Source organism: Cygnus olor, chromosome 6 (assembly GCF_009769625.2).
Source record: "Cygnus olor isolate bCygOlo1 chromosome 6, bCygOlo1.pri.v2, whole genome shotgun sequence".
NCBI classification, from domain to species: Eukaryota; Metazoa; Chordata; class Aves; order Anseriformes; family Anatidae; genus Cygnus; species Cygnus olor.
This window is the reverse complement of record NC_049174.1, coordinates 26951364-26968374: the sequence shown is the minus strand read 5'-3', so window position 1 is coordinate 26968374 and position 17011 is coordinate 26951364. Positions and strand designations below refer to the sequence as shown.

Sequence of the window (17011 nt, the reverse complement as noted above, 5' to 3'; positions counted from 1 at the left end):
AAAAGTGTTATTCATCTGGGACGGGAAGGATGAGGAAAATGACGATATATGAAAAACAATAAAGGATGGCTCTTGCTGTATGTGATGGTGATACAGTATGAGTTTGTACATCTCTATAGCATACATAGAGAGGAAGAGACTTTTATTAGTAAAGGGGGGAGGTAAAGGGGTAAGGGTTCTAACTATTTTTTTCCCCAGAATGTGCTGAATATCTTTTTTTTTCATTTTTCTATTCAAAAAAATGAGCATGTTCTATCTGCAGTGGAACACAAATGCGTTTCACTGCATCAGAATGAGGGGGGATAATAAACATTATCTATCATAATTTCTCCTTTTGATGTCTATTCCTGATTTTGTATATCCTGAAAGATTCACTTAATGTCCGCAAGATGGCCCCATGCATGATTCCCCTGTATGCTTACTATAGGAAGAGAGTTTGGAAAAGCTCCGTTGGGGAGCACTGGAGGCAGAATGCATATGCTCCACAAATAAGTATGAATTCAAATATATTAATATATATGCAACAATACAATATATAATAATTCTATTACTAAATCTGTTACTGTGCCCATTTAAGACCAGACGTCAACAATTACTGCGTAGATAGGGATATCCCAAGACATGAAAAAGATAGGAATGCTAGGTTTCTGACTAGCGTATACGCTATATGCAGTATTCATTGTTAGTTGTGGTGCTTTACAAAACAATGATTTTTATTTTCTTTTATTTTTATCTTATTTGAATTTGGTTGCTGTTGTTTTTTAACTAATATTTGTTTAAAACGAGGTATTAGTGGCCTCTACATATGCTGGTGCTCAACTTGAATGTGTGTAGAGTTAGACATTATACAATGTTAAGAAATTGGGTTTTGTTTTTTTCAACATGAAACACTTTTTTCCTCAAATTCTGAGAGATGCCAGTAACATGGCAGAATTAATGTAAGTATGAAGAAGTGCTTTAGAAGTCGATAGTGCTAGCTACAGGTGCTGCTGTAGCTTCTAAATGCCAAGTGCATGGAAAGGTTAGGTCAGTGAAATTTCAGTAATGAAATGAAGGGTAGAAAATTACTGAAGAAGTGATGTTATAAGAACAGGACTGGTGTTGTGGGTGTGACTTCAGTTATATATTTCAAAGTGCTATTCATTCCACTCTTCTGTCGAGAAACAAGAAGTTTCTCAAGTTCTAATACACTGTTTCTATTGTTTTGTGTTTTCTAAACTAACTTTGAAGCACAGTTCTCAGACCATTAAGGAAGTAGGGTTGGAAATACTAGAGACCTTTCCTGCTTCCAAAGGACATGTCTCAAGGCTGTTTCTTTTCAATTAATTGAATCTGCTTTCCTTTTCAGAGTCAATACAGATTTGTATGTGAAGCTATTTTGAAGGTGTACGAAGAAGGATTTATTAAACCTTTACAAGCATCACCACATAAATAAAGAGCAAAAACCCTAGGATATCAATTGAGGAATCCTGTCCTCTGTATAATGAACTGGCAGCATTCTTTGTGCCATAATACTGCTTGCAGGAAGTGATAGTGAAGTACGGCAAAGAATTGACAAAGGACTTTGAAAACTTCAGCACTGTTGCACTTTATGTTGAAACAAAATCAGTCTCTGAAACTCTTCTAACCTTCATCTGTTTGAAGACTTTATTTTCGTGCTTTGCTCCGAACAAACCACAAACTGAAAGAACTAATCGTGTTCAGGGTAATCTACGATATTTCATTGTAGTGCCATATACTGCGCTTCTGGTTGAATTGCTACAAACAAGGCTTGGAATTATTTCACTTTGTTTTACACCCATGTCTCTTAAAAATGGAAAACAAATGGAAAAATACACTAAGCCATGGTCTTTCTCCAGTGCTAGGTTTATTTACTATGTACAGACTCACACTGTTTTGTTTTTTTTACAACATTAGCAATATTGCCGATACTAGATAGATACACACTGCCTACTGATGCAGCACACTGTCCTACGCCCTTATTAGAGACCAGCTGGTTGTTAGAGGAAAGCTGGCATCTGTGTTAACCCAGCAGTAGCTGCATAATGCCCACTTACCAGCATCTTGTAAAAAGAAAAAAAAAAAAAAGAGGAAAAAAAAAAGAAAAAAAAAACAATAATAAAAATTAAAAAAAAATAAACAGCATTTCTTTGACACAGCTTGTGTGTCATACACTGGTGTATTCTGATTCATGTGACTTAAGATTACGTGATGGGAACTAGTGCATGCATTGTCTTAACCCCTTAAGTGCCTTGAGACTTACAGCGTACATCCAGTGAAAGGCACTCATGATTCTGTGGGGGGTGGTCTTGTCCTGTCGTATTTATCTTAATGGGTTCAGATTTTAAAAACAGCCCTTGGTGCTTGGAATATGTTACTGCAAGGGGTCATGGAAATACCGTTCCCTCTTTCCTTATACAAGTACCTGTGTGCTACACTCAGTAGCAAAAGCACCTCTGCCAACTTAATGAATGAGCATCGTTTGCTGCTGTGTTGTAATTATGTGAAAAATCTGACACATTCCTTCATTGCTTTCAACTAGTAACTTACTAGCAGCTTACTATGAAATGCTAGTAGGTCATTAGAAGCTGATACTTTGTCTTATCCTTTTATTGAGAATAGCTCTCTTGCTCAATTAGAACATAACTCTTTAATAGCACTGATAATTAAGTTGAATTTACAATCAGATGTGATTTAATTCCATTATCTGCTAACCAGTTATTTTTTAAGTCCTCATAGTTGATTTCAAGCCATGTTCGTACAGGTCTGCCTTTTATTTTTCTAATTGTTTGGGGGGTGGGGGGTGAGGAAGGAGAACACTATAATGCTGTCCCAGAACTTTAATTCCATAATGACCCCAGTCGCCCTCTGTTTTGCTTGTGCAAAGTTGTTCCAATTGATATGGGTTGCTTCTTATTTAAGTAGGTAGAAGATTTGTTACAAATATCTGTGTGATACAGTATCTGAGCTCACTCTAAGGATGGATATATATATATATATATATAGATATATATATATAATGTCCCAATTTTTAATGTTTTTCCAGTATAGGAGAAACCAAGTCAGAAGCAAGGTGTCCGTTGTAATATACTGTAAGAAAAAAAAATAATCAGTCACTTCTTTGACTGCCCTGCAACAACATAACTTTGTGCCCTCTATTTAAAAAATAATAATTTATTGGTTTCCTGAAAATGTTTATCCAGTAAATTTTATTATAAGCTATATAGAGCATAGAATTAAAATGGAAAGTTCTACACTAAATAAGTTTTTAACTATTGAAGAATTATATTATATAATATACTGTGTTCTATGGACATTGAAAGAGATCAGCTATGAAATATTAAGTGAAAAGGGATTCAGGCAAAGTGAAATCCTGGCTTACGACTTAGTAATAAACATGAACCACAATGCCAAATGGAAAACATAGTTTTAAATATTTTTAGAAAACAATATAATATTAGATGGCCTGTGGCCTTGTTACTTATATTTCTAGATTTGATGCCTAAATCAATATTATTCCTCAGCGAAAAATGAATCTTACAAGAATCTCTGGATCTGACAAATTGAAAAAGAGTGATAAAGTAGCTTTAATCTCAGTTTTATTTTAAGCCATTTGCAACAACAACAACAAAAGTCTTCTTTAGTAAAGTTTAAGCTTTAACTTGCATACAATGATATTAGCTGAGATGCCAGCTAGCTGGAAGGTTATTTTAAACTCAGCACGTAATGTCTACAAATTAAAATAATTCATTCATATACTGAAGTAAATTTTCTTCGTAGTCAAATTGTAAATGAAAATAGCATTTGCCCTTTTTCTCTGAGGGGAACAAGAAATTAAGTTTATAGCAACATTGCATAGTGTTGGGATGTCACATATTTAAAATGTGAAGTTGCCAAAGCAGTTTGAGTTCAAAAGACCCATTTATACCACAATTGTGTGGGATATTTATCGGTCATCTGTCATTATCGTTTTGATTACAAATACAGGCAAGTATAACAGGTCTCTTCAGAATCTTCCTCTGCGTTGACTTAAGCTGATGGGTTGGCGTGCATTAACTGGTTGCACTGGGAAAGAAGTTGAAGCAAAGCAACTCTTCTTTGATAACTGCTCATTAGCTGATCAGGGGCATTTGGGCTTCTGGAAAGCAGAGTGGTAACCAAAAACCGATTGGGAAAGAGAATTAGCACTGAAGCCTTCCTGCACCATACATCATTCATTCAAATGTTTCTACTGGTTGTGGTATAAATGGCCTTTCAAATATTTTTATATGGCCAAAAAAAAAAAAAAATCAAAACTGCTAAAGATTTTACTTTGGGTTATGAAGATCTGTATCATCCTTCAAACTTTTTAAAGAAGTTTTTGTATGTTTCATGCTGTACAAACATGAATGTATCTTTCAGAGAAAATGACCTATACGTGATCGGTGTTATGACTGTTGGATTTTATGAATAATTATTTTCATACCATTTGATTAGGAAAAATATTGGGTGGGTGGGAGAAAGAGTATGTTTGTAACACTTCCATGATACAAATCCAGTTTTAAAAAAGAAATGAAGTTTTCATTGTAAATAAGAGCAATATTATGACAGTTTTCTGCCAATGTATAATGTCAAGATTTTTGTTTTCCTTTTGGGTTCAAACTGAAAACAACCACTACCATCTCATTTAAAGTGGATTTGAAGGGTTTTTTTTGGTAGAAAAACATGGGGCTCTAGAGAGAAGGCTTTGTGTGGTTTTGGGGGCATTTTTTATCTTTGCTAAATATGAAATAAGATGCAGGTATCGTTTTATAAATCACCTGCAGATTGTCAGCCAATCCATTCTGAGAAATACTGCGTCAGATGTAACAGATAACTGAGAGCTGCAGACTTCATTTGTCCTAAACTTAGAAACATTTGGTATTTTAAGTAGTGTACTTGTCTTAAGCAGTAACTCATTGCTTTTATGCATTTAATTTTTATATATTCTCTCCTAGTTATGAAAAAGAGCTTGATTGTATCACACTACATTTAATGTTAACTGAAGTTTTTTCCTGCATTTTTTCTGTTCAGTCTTGGAAGCTTACATCCCATACAGATAGAACAACAGCGCTTCATCTAGTATAGCTGATTATACTCTGGCACACCATCTATGAGAGAGAGGGTGAGAAGGCAGTTGGGAGACTAAGGAACATGAGGTGTTTGATATGGAACCCGGCAACTTTCCAGAGAGAGCTTCCGAAAAGCTTTGTGGTACCCGTGAAAGGGCCAGAGTGCAGCATTGCTGCTGCAGTTGCACTGCCCAGAGAGACGGGAAGAAGAGGAGGTCTTGCATAGGGAGGCTGGAGCTCCAGGTGTGTCGTGGAGCTGAATTATGTGATATTTTTATGCTTGTGTAGGTGTGTGGGCGATGTTTGATGGCTCAGGGAATTAGCATGAGCATGAAAAACTACAGATCCACCATCTGCAAATCTCCAAGCGAAACCAGGTTGTCCAATACACGCACTGTAGTTGTGACCGTAGAGCCACTACGCAGGCAATCTGAAAGACCCTCAGCCCTGAGGATAAAGGGAGGAATTGGAATATGGTCCATATTCAAATTCTGCATATTTGGATTAGCACAAAGTACAGGAATGGTGCCCTCTAATGTCACTTATGTAAGTCTTTTTATAGCACATATGTCCTCAGGTGGTTGGGAATATTCTCTTATTTAAATACCCATCTTTTGTCTCGAGACTGGAAAAGCTCTTTTCCATTGCCACTTCTAGTGCTGGGATCAAATATAAAAATCTTGTAAATATTTATATATTCATTGATTAAATGTGGATCTTGCACGAAATTGCAGAGATTGGTTAGTGGTGATTGGGAAGCTGTTACAAGGGGAAAAGGATTGGTTTGTTTTAATATAACCGTTTTGTCCAATCTCACTTAACTCACAGCAGTTATAAACCAAAAAAAAATTTTTTTTTTAGTTTAGCAATCTGCAAAGGAGGCTAGTTTGTCACCACTGGACTTTACCTCTGTCCTAGTTGCTAGCACAATCGTGCATCTTCACAGTTCATTGGGCTTCTCCAGCTGCAAGTTTAACTGGTGCACAAGCTGCAAGCTCCAGCTGCTCACTTTGGCATGTTTTGTTCATTGAGAGCTCATTTGGTAAAACTTTGGGAGATATGACTTTAAAACAAACAAAAAAAAAAAAGCCGACATTTTTGGTAAAAAAGTATGTACTTTTTGGATTGTTCTAGTATGCTCTAGGATGAACTTTGGTTTCACAGACTGGCTGACAGTTTGCTGGTTGTGTTATTTCATATTTAGCAAGCTTACGTGTTTTAAAGGGTGATTTTTTTCGAAGTGTTTTGATGTTTGAATGGTAGCACTTTATCTCATGCTTACTACTGACTGAACTATTGGACAAAATAAATTGGGTTTGGAGAGAGATGCTTAATGGGTTTCTGTACAGAGATGATTTGGATTACACCCTGGTACGAATGATTTCTGTTGTTCCAACCATTTCTGGTTTACTGCTCATGTATTTGAGGGACTTTCAGAAAACAGATATTAATAATTCGTCACCTCAATTTTCCTGTCATAAAAAGAACATAGAGCTTGCATTTAAAAAAAAAAAAAAAAAGCGCAAATGGAAACTACAGGGTACTCGTAAATTTATCTCTGTGATCTCTCTCAGCTAGCTGCAGATTGGCAAAGTTTACTGTAAGTGGTTCTGCTAAGCATTATTTTTAACATTAGATCAATTACCTGGAAATCAGTATTTTTTTTTTACTTAACTTATTTGAATTTTGATAACTAAAGGTAATGCGCAACAAAGTTTAAAGAAGTTGTCTTCCTTTTACTCCAAGGCCAGGGGCCTAAGACATGAGTGAAAGGGGTAAACAGTTTACATTAAGCTGTTGTTTCCTTTAACTAGGATGTATCCACAAAGACTAGGCTATAAACTACCCAGTGCAATTATCTCAGTACATTGGGGCACCACAGTAACAACCCGTAATAATCGTACAGGAAAATTAAGGTAAGAAAACTAAGGTTTTTGTTTTACCCAGTGTACTCAGATTTTATTCCATTTGGTTTGGTTCGTTTACGAGTGATCCCATTTTAACCAGTCAATTTGGCAGGGCTGTTTGTGTAAGGTTTGGGGTTTTTTATTTTCTGTAACAGGTGCTATACTATCTGTAAATACAAAGGGAAGAATATTATCTAGATCATTATTAACAATCAGGAGGTGGCAATATTTTTTGCTAGTTACTTCTGGTAATTAATTTGCATTTCCAGCTGTGGCTTTCAGTTGTCAAATTTCATCTCCATTTCGTACTGCTCAATGATTGACAAGTGTGAAGTAAATCATCTCAGAGTTGAATAGCTTTTGTTGTTTAGACTAACTCTTGTGTATCTTTATTAATGTTGGGAGGGTGGGAAGCTTCTTCCCGTAAGCAGACTTTTGCCTATAAATTTGTTTAAAAGCACATGGCGGGGTGGGGGACGCTTTAAAACACAACATCTTGGCTTAAATCGCCAGGGTAGCTGATTGAAAACGATGGAAACTTGAAATTGGTCAACACTGGACAATGTGAAAATGAATTCAGCTTTTGTCACTGCAGCTACTGTATGCTTTAAAGGGCCTTATGTATTTGTCCTCATTTTGATAAAATGAAATTTCTTGCCATTAAAACAATACACTAACATTCTACCGAAAACCAGCAGTTCCCAGAATAAATATGCTAATTAACATTTAACAAGTCTTGTTTTAGTCTTAAGTAAAATTTCATTCTATTATGTGAAAAAATGCTGTTATGCATATTTTGTGGATATATTTAATTTCAGTTGACAAATAGTTGTCTAGGTACAGACTTGAAAATATATATATAGTTTACTTGTGGATCTTAATTGTTTAATTGCAAAATAAAGATGTGCTTTAGTAATTTAAAGTTTAAATTTTTTTTGATTTTCTTGCTGCTGTACACATGGTTTTACTCTGCTACTTTTATACAGTTCAGATGCCAGATAATGTTCATCTTGTATTTTATTTTATTTTATTTTTTGACATTGTATTCCATAAATACAATCCTGCTTTCATTTAGAGAGGATTTGTATGTTTGCACTGAGCACTAGTGGAGGATGCTAAATTAACAGAAGTGAAATTGCTTGATTACAGAAAATGCATGACAGTATCAGTTGATGTTTTTTACGTGAAAATATATACCATAAATTTTGCTCTAATGGAAGAGTAACTCTCCTCATCTTTTGCAGTGCCATGTATGTAACTTTTAAGTGAGGATTTCAGGCAGTGCTCAGTAGGGATTAGAGCCTGGTGCCAAAACCTAGGGCTAGCGCTGTGAAGAACAAAAAGGCCAGCTGGAAGATCGTGATGAATGTTTGCTGCCCAAAAAAAGTGCGGGAATGCTCAAAGCAGAGGTAGGAAAAGAAGATGAGAGGATTTAGGGGGCACGGCAAAAATTTCGTGAGGGGATGAGTTGAGGAGATGAGAGACACCACCCTGTCCTTCGTTGGGGTGGTTAATTTAGGAGTTTAGAGCGAGGGCACCTATCTGAAACCCTCCGTGCTAACTGCACGTTTTCCATATTAATTAGACTAGGGTGAGGTCAGGGAGCTCCCCCACACCCTTCCTGGTGGGCTGGGGGCACCGAGGCCTGGGTGGCTGCCATGCGCCCAGGGTCCGGACGCAGGCCGGGTCCCACCGCCGCTGCCCCTTCCCCCGGCCCCATTTGTCCGCCCCTCGCCCGGCAGCACATGGGCCGCGCCGCGCCCCGCCGCCCGCCGCCGGGCGCAACCACCTGGCTGGGGGCGGGGGGAGCGCTCCCGTCTCCGCCTCCTTAAAGGGGGCGTGCGTCTCCCCGCTTCTCCTCCGTTCTCCTCCCGGCAGCGGGATCCCCCATCTCCCTTCCTTCCTCCCCCGGCAGCTCCGGGACGGCCCGGCCGAGCCGAGCCGTAAGCGCGGCCGGGCGGCGGAGCTGGGCGGGCTCCTCTCCCCTTTAAGGGCCTCCCGCGGCGCTCCGCCATTTTCTGAGGCCCGCCCCGGCTCCCCCGGGGGCCGGCTCAGGGAGCCGCCGGGACGCGGGGCGCTGCTCCGCCGGCCCGCGGCGCGTCACCCCCCGCCCGGTACCGATTTCCCCCTTTTTTTTTCCTCATTTTTTTTTTTTTTCCCCCCCATGGACTAACGCTCCCGCAGCGATGCTGAGCTTCTTCCGCCGGACGCTGGGCCGGCGCTCGGCCCGCCGGCACGCCGAGCGGGAGCGGCTGCGGGAGGCGCAGCGCGCCGCCACCCACATCCCCGCCGCCGGGGAGGCGAGGGCCGTGCTCACCTGCCGGGTGGCGCTGCTCGACGGCACGGACGTCAGCGTGGAGCTGCCGGTGGGTCCCGGCTGCGGGGCGGCGGTCTGAAGGGTGAAGGGGCTGGGGGGGGGGGGGCTGGGGGGGTGGAGGCACCTGCGAGCCGAGCTCCGCCGGGCAGAAAAAGGCACAAAAAGGCGCTGTGAGAGCAGCGTTGGTGAACGGAGCTTCTCGGAAAGAGAGCGCTCGGGCACCGGGACGGGCTGCCCGGGGAGGTGGGGGGGGGCACCGGCCCTGGGGGGGGGGTGGTCAAGGAGTGGATGGACGTGGTGCCTGGGGACGTGGTTAGTGGGTGATGCTGGTGGTAGGGGGGTGGTTGGACCCGATGAGCCTGGAGGTCTTTTCCAATCCTAATTTTGAAGGTCTTTTCCAGCCCTAACGACCCTGTGGTTCTAGGGAAGGAAATCCCTCGGCATACATCACTTGAGAAGGGCTGCAGCACCAGGAGGCGTTCAGCACCCCCGGCTCTTCCATGTGCACGTAGCCGCTCGCTGCTCTTACGCAGCACGGTCCTAGGGATTCGTATTTCAGCTGTTCGTTCGCTCTGCTTTTTATACGTACTACGAGTAAATTCCTGATGGGTTTTGCTTGCTTTGTTCTTAGGTCCAGCACCTTGTATCTCATCCTTGACTTGGGAGGGGGAGAGAAGGTTTCTGCTGGGGAAGGGCCGAACTCTCCTTCCTTCCCCTCCCCGGGGCAGGTGATACAGCAAGGGCTGTCTCATGGCACAGGGCTTTGTTGGGAGCGAGGTGTTAGCCGCTGCTTTGCATTTCTAAAGCTCCCTTAATATGCACGTGTCAATGTTTAATTATATATCTGCGTTTAATTACATACCTGCGTTCAGGCAGCAGGACAAACAGTAGCAACAGGAGCCTCGTGCGTTGCCTTTCTGTTTCCAGCTGTTGGAGGCGTTTGCCACTTGTTTTGAGCTCACATAGCTCGGTTAGGAGGCTGTGGCTCTGCGAGGTCTTCTGGCCAGTTCTGTAGGGTTTTGGCTTTAATTAACATTTGTGCCAATGTTGGAGCTGCTGGCTAGAAAGAGCGTGCAGAGCAGTTGTTGTTCTTAAATGATTTTTCTTTCCTCCCTGATACTTTAAGCACCATTCTTCAATGTCTTTCCAAGGAAAGCCCAACTCGGTGGTGTGCTGAGCAGCGTTGTTCACACCATGAGCGGGGTGTAGTGCCTGCAACATCCAGAAGCCCAACTGATCCAGAGTTTAAGGAACAGTTTGGCACCTCTCTTTGCCAAACGGCCCCACGAACAGGCATTTATAGAGGGCAGTAAAATTAATTTGTACGTCTCTGAAACAATGTAATGAACATGTCCAGTGCTGCTTAGTGCCTGGGATGTTTGATTTGAGGCCAAGAATGCCCGCAAACACTTTATAGCAAGAGTTACACTCAAAAAAGTACTCAAGTGTAAATTGGTGTTTCCACGTAACCGGAACAGCAATCACTGGAGCTGGAGTTGGCTCTGTAGGCAAATTCCTGGCGCCTGTAACAACATTTCTAAGGCTTTGAGGAGCATAAATTGAACCTGAAGAGGTGTCGTGACCTCCCATCTGGACTATAAAACTTAGATCAGGGCGTAGCAGTAACTATTTTATTTCTGCAAGAAACAGACACTTTTTTGCACTCTTGCTTTTTTCTTTATGAGCCAGCAGAAAGCCTTGTCCATGAACATCTAAGTTATGAGTAACAGCAAACAAATAAGCTAAATCTACATAGTTAAGTACAATAATTACAGCATGTTGTCAGGGGCTGACATGGACTAGTTCCTTCGGTGATTAAAATACAATAAATTAAAAGTAAATTAAATGTTTCATTTCAAACTCTCTGGCATGTTTGTTCGCGTGTCTCTCATTGATCGTATTTGGGACACACAAAAAAGTGTCAGGGAGTGGAAGGAGGATGAAACAAAAGGTACAAAATCTTGGAAAAACAACATTACCTTCTAAAATCTAAAGCTAAGTTAAAAATATACTTGTCTGCACATAGAGATTTTTTTTTTCCTTTTACAAAATCTGTCCTTGAGAATAATCGGCCCCTTTGAGCTAAGCTGTTTTCTGGGACTGGTCCTGTTAGGCTGGCAGTAGGTCTGGTTTAAATGAACTCCTGTGTTCCCAGAGAGGCTCCCTCAGGTCTGCCGGTGCAGTGCTGTATGGTGCTATTGTCTACCTAAGCTCTCCGAAACCATCTTAGGGAAAGAAAAAAAAAAAAAAAAGTAAATAGCAGAAAGCGTTTCCTAAGACGGAATCATTTAGCAAACAGGTTAATTTCCAGCCAGCAAAAGAGTTGCCTTGGCACAAGGGAGAGGGCAGGAGCGAACACCTTACCTTACCTCCCCTAGTGCACGGCTACATCAATACTTTACGCTGGCATTAACTTGTTGCTGCTACAGGAAAAAAGATGCTGCTTTTCTTACTGCGTTTGTCCTTGTTTTCTCATCCCCCTTGGCAAGAGAAACGTTTTCTGGCAGCCAGGCAGTAAGTTAAGTCAAGGAAAATCTGGGCTGAAAATAGTCAACGTAAGTTTGTTCTGTTGGTTTCCAGCTGGAGTGCTTCTCCAATCTGGCTCCCCATGTGCCTCCCCGAGCGTGGGGCAGAAGCACTTAGAGGCAGCGTAAGGTTTATGCTGGCTTTCAGGGCCTGTGGAGCTAAAGCCTTACAGTGAATTTGTTACTGAAAGGAGAGCGTTCTGGAACTGTGGTCGTTCCTATCATTGACTGGATTTGGGATTGCTGAATTTCTGCTTAAATAACGTTCCCTTTGATCCCTATTGTGGCCTTTTTTAAACCATGTAAACTAAGCATGTTTCAGAGCCTTTCTAAGGAGCTAAGGCTGGTGTTTTTGCAAATATTGACAACGAAACAGAAGGAACGTTGTAAATGATGCAGTCGAGATGAATGTATTAAACACAGAGCCAGGGCTCGAGCAGTAACCCTGCTTTTTGTCCACTGATCTTATCTGTGGTGTCTGTCAGGCCACTTGATCTGTCTGCTTTTCTATTTCTTCTGTTCTTTTTAATTACAAAAATTGCCTAACTTGAACCGTTCATCAAAGCTGCAGTCCTGTGCAGTACATAGGCTGAATTCTTTTTGAGAATCTACTTATTTCTTAGCCATGTCAATAATTAAAGAGTATCAGTGTTGTGCGCGCTATTTACTGTCACTTTGGTATGTTCAAAATGGGAAGCATGAACTTCATGCGAGTTATCAGTGTTCCTTTGGGGCAGATCAAAAGGGTTTTTTTCCCCCACTGTCATTTCAGATTCTAACGTTGTGTTCTGTCCTGGTAGATTTCCTTGTCTACTACCACTTGTTTTGAAGCTCTGCGTTTGTCCAAACCCGTTCAGTGATTTTTGCCAGACTTGCAGTCATGTGTGCTAAAACACTGAGAAGCTTACTGTTGTCCACAAAAACTTCTTAAAAATATATGGTGGCTGTTAACTGTGTTGCTTTTGACATTGTTCATCATTCATGCCTTTTTCTGTTAGCTTATCTTGGGTTCAACTTGGACAGCAAAAAAGTCAGGTTGTGCAATGTCTTCTAGGTTTTCAAAGCCCATGGGTAGTGTTTAACAGTGTGATTGCAGAGAGGTGAGAATTCTGTTTTGCCTCCATCCCCTATTTTGCTTCTAGTGCTGGTGCCATGCAATAATACTAAAAAAAAAATGTCTTCCCCTTACCACGCTTCCAGAATTCCCAAAGCTCAAAAGCTGGGGAGGATTTTTCAATCAAAAGGTCTAAAACTTTGAGTATTTATTGTAGAAATAGTCAATCCTTATGCTAGTTAAGTAAGAATAGGGAGAGGGAAAAGATAGCCTGGATAAAGGGAATAAAATTGTGAAATAAATCTCATAAATGAAATTACAAGAATACATTTGAAACATGCACCTTTTAAAAAAATGCGTAGATGGATTTCTGGGGAGAAACAAGGGCAGCCCCACGACAGCGAGAGAGAGTATGGAAAATCATACTATGCAGAAACCAGGGGTTTGGGTTAAAAAAACAAAAACCTGACCCCGCGTAACCCATAATTTACATAACCTTCTCACAGCTAATAGAAGGTTAATTATATTCCAGTTTCTGTACATGCAGTCTAAGTTTCAGGCAGAAGTTACCTGGCAGAAGCTCTTCAAGGTGCAAGACCCAAATTGCAAGGATGGCGCCGTCTGAATCGTAGCAGCTTTTCACCTTAGCATCCGCCTTACTTATACATGCATGAAATTTAGTGTGAAGATTACAAAATGAGATGGTTTTGTCCTTGTTATAATCAAGTGTCATTAAAACAAGGTCTTACATAAACCGGTTGAAGAGCTCTGTGGAGTAGCAAGAATTAGCTAAGCTGTTTACAATTTTGGAGTAATGCTTACAAAATAAGATTGAGAGGAGTGTATTAGTGATGATTATTTAAAAAATATTAAGAAATCTCTTTGGACTGCCAAAGAACGTTGCCAGCAAGCTGTTAGAGGAGTGCTGATGGCTTTTTGTGCGGAGGGAGGCGATCCGTGTTGGTCCGACTGCAGGATCTAGGGTGTGCTGTGATAGGTGTCTGTACCCTGTAATCCAGCCTGGCTTTTATAAGTTTCTAAAATACTTGTGGCTCCTTGTTTTATTTGTAACTGTAAATGTAAAATGCAGAGTGCTTTCTATAGGACAGATCCTGGTTAAAATCTAGTAATAGTAAAAATGTTGGAAAATTTAGTTTCTGGCTAAAATGGCAAGTGAGTAATCCTAGCAGCACTCAAGGCAGGCTAGATTTTAAATTTTCAAACTGTATCTCCGCTGGCAAAAACAGGGCGTAAATAAATACACGTTTGCTTGTGCCTGCGTGTTAAGACTGAAGTTTCCAGTGAAACCCCTTCCTGCACATGTCTTTTGTTTTGGAGCCCTGCAGTGCTGTTTGCCCAGCGGGGCGCTGGAGCCGGGGCACACAGCGCAGCCTTCCCCGGCCCCGAGCAGCAGCGCTGCCCGTGCCGAGACGTGCCCGAAGGCTGCTCGCTGTGGGCTAACCACGGTCGAGCTTTTGGGCTTGCTGTGTGTGCTGCCTGATGCTCTGACCTGGAGGAAGAGAGCAGCTGGAAGCAAGGTGCGGCTGCTGCCGGAGCGATTTCTGTGGCCTGCTGCGGGGCGATTGGGTTGCCCCGAAGGTTTAGCACTCCTAACTCGCCAGGTAACAGCGAGTTTTGTCCCAAGCACTGCTTTCCTGCTCATCTGCCCCCGTGAAGAGTTAGTCCAAGCGATGAGACCCTTAACTGAGCTGAGAAACCCACGGTGCAACACCAAGCTGAGGTGTTTGAGAGTCTGTTGGGGCAGGGATTTAATTGCTAAGCCTTAGTGCTGGACACACAGCTCATATACGTGTTTGTATCAGAAAGAACATTGGGAAATAGGCACACTAATGGACTAAATCAAATGTGTAACCAGAAATCGCAGAATCATCGAATCATTCTCCAAAGACCTCTAAGATCACCTAGTCCAACCTTTAGCCTAGTACTGAAGTCCACCACAAACCGTGCCGCTAAGTTCCGGATCTACGCATTTCTTAAAGACCTCCAGGGATGGTGCCTCGACCACTTCCCTGGGCAGCCTGTTCCAATGCCGCACACCCCTTTCAGTAAGGAAATGTCTCCTGATATCCAGCCTCAACCTCCCCTGGCGCAACTTGAGGCCATTTCCCCTCATCTTATCACTTGGTGCTTGGGAGAAGAGCCCAATCCCCACCTCACAGAGGATGTAAATTGGTTTCTGGGAGGGGATAAATAAGAGAGTTCTGGCAAAACAAGCTGACAAGTGGGAGTGTTTTGAATCTTTATCATTTTATCTGTAGGTTCAGCAAGCCTGGCCGTAGTACATTAAAATCCTTCTGTATAGTATTCTAATAACCCTGCAGTTGTGATGGGTGTTGAAATCAGCTCCGTACTTCTAACACTGCCCTTGGGTTTTAACCCTCTCCAGTTCTCCAGCAAGCCCTGATGGTTAACGGCGTTAACTATCGGGGCTGTTTTCATGTTTGGAGTGAATTTTTTTTTTGCTTAAAGCTCACTGTTAGAGCTTTCTCTTGACTCATTTCTTGAAGTGTGCAGGTTGGGAGAAAGGGGAATTAATTTCATCAGGAATGGAGAGGCTCATCTGATGCTCCCGCACTGCCGTGACCTGCACGTGTGCATGGGTAGCATCCAGGGTTCGTAGTGACTGTAAGTTCTCAGTGGATGTCCCCAGCCTCTCCGGGTGGCGTACGGGGTCTTTGTGAGGAAACTGGTAGGCACATAACAGCAACCCTTTGTAGAAGTTGGCAAAAGCCAGGAAGGGTTTTGCCCTTCAGTGGCTGCTGAAGGCAACAGCTACTCCGAATTGCTGTTAACAAGCAGTATTAACACAATTATTTCAAGAAATCTTGTGACAGATCGGAAGTACAGTGGCAGAGATGTGAGGGCAAAGTCCCCCAGCGATGGAGCCTATTTATTCGTCGCCTTTTCAGAGTTTGCCCTGTACGGGGATCTCCTTAATGAAAGAAACAGAGGAGGAAAATCCTTCTCAGATAAAACATTTTAGTAAATTCATTAGGTGGGCTTTTTTCTTTTTTTGTTTTTCCCCAAGTATTGCAAGTTGGGGAGTGCTTTGCCGTGATAAAAACCTGATGAAAGCCTTGACAAGCGAGCACAAGGGGCCGGCCCGCAGCTGCTGGAAGCCAGCGTCGCTTCATCCAAGCTGGCCTGTGCCGGCCAGGGCTGGCGCTGAAACCACTTCTTTATCAGGTAACCTTCACCTTACAGACCCGATAAAAAGGCAGGGGGCTGCCATAGTGCTCGGCACCAACCTGCCTGCTCATGCTGCGGCCAGTGTGTGGTTTTTGTTTTGTTTTGTTTTGTTTTTGCAACACCTTCTCAGCCAGCAGCTGCAGTTACCGAGGGAAGCGTGAGATGTCATTGGGGCATGTCTGGGAGCATCCTTCCCATTCGGGGGTGGGCAAGGTTCACACCAAGGTGCTCAGAAGATCTCATTTTGATCGCATTCCATAGCAAAACCCCTAGATGCCCTGCCCTCCAGAAGTGATATGTTTTATTTAAGTTTCCCAGCTCAGTTGTCAATTCTCCTGCTGCTCGGTGTTTGCTGTTGCTTCCTACGGGGTACAGCAAACTGTATAAATCAAGTCGTCAGGTCTTAGAGCATTACAGACCCATGGGGAGCTTAATTTGTCCCCTGGAGGCAGAACCAGCCGCTGCTGGACTACCTGTGAGCAAGTAGTTAATAGTTCCTTGTCACCACTGAGCAGCTTGAAAATATTTGTCCTGGGAGAGTAACCTGAGCCCTGCTGCAAGAGGGGGGAAAGGAAAGAGCGGAGGGTAGCAGCAGGATAAAAACGTCATTTAAATTGAATGGTGCCACTGGGGAGGTAGGGGAACTTCTCACCAGAGGACGCAGCAGAAGCGTAGCTTTGAAAACGTTGGAGATTGCAGGTTTATTAAATGCAAATAGGCTGATCTGGAATCGTAAAAGCTGACCAGAGCAGTGCAATTCCTGTCTGTCGATTGCTTAAATATAAAGAAGGAGGACTTCGGTATGCCTTTAAGAACTTGAACTTAACGTTGAGGAGCATGTGAAACTTGTGCTGACTTCCACCGAATACAGCAACTGCGGCTCTAGGTCGTATGCAAAGCGCTGCGTA

At 42.4% G+C, this 17011-nt stretch overlaps 2 protein-coding genes across 11 annotated transcripts in view; both read left to right on the top strand.

Moving 5' to 3' along the window:
* The window catches only part of PTPN4 (protein tyrosine phosphatase non-receptor type 4), a 113670-nt gene extending 107519 nt beyond the window's left edge, over positions 1-6151 (top strand). For all 9 annotated transcript variants that reach the window (XM_040561079.1, XM_040561075.1, XM_040561081.1 and 6 more), the window contains one exon: positions 1349-6151. In XM_040561079.1, coding sequence (XP_040417013.1) covers positions 1349-1435 — 87 coding nt within the window. In that variant the 3' untranslated portion in view covers positions 1436-6151. The remainder of the gene's footprint in view (positions 1-1348) is intronic.
* Positions 6152-8873: 2722 nt separating this feature from the next.
* Positions 8874-17011, top strand: part of EPB41L5 (erythrocyte membrane protein band 4.1 like 5) — a 54341-nt gene continuing 46203 nt past the window's right edge. For both annotated transcript variants that reach the window (XM_040562343.1, XM_040562342.1), the window contains exon 1: positions 8874-9363. In XM_040562343.1, coding sequence (XP_040418277.1) covers positions 9184-9363 — 180 coding nt within the window. In that variant the 5' untranslated portion in view covers positions 8874-9183. The remainder of the gene's footprint in view (positions 9364-17011) is intronic.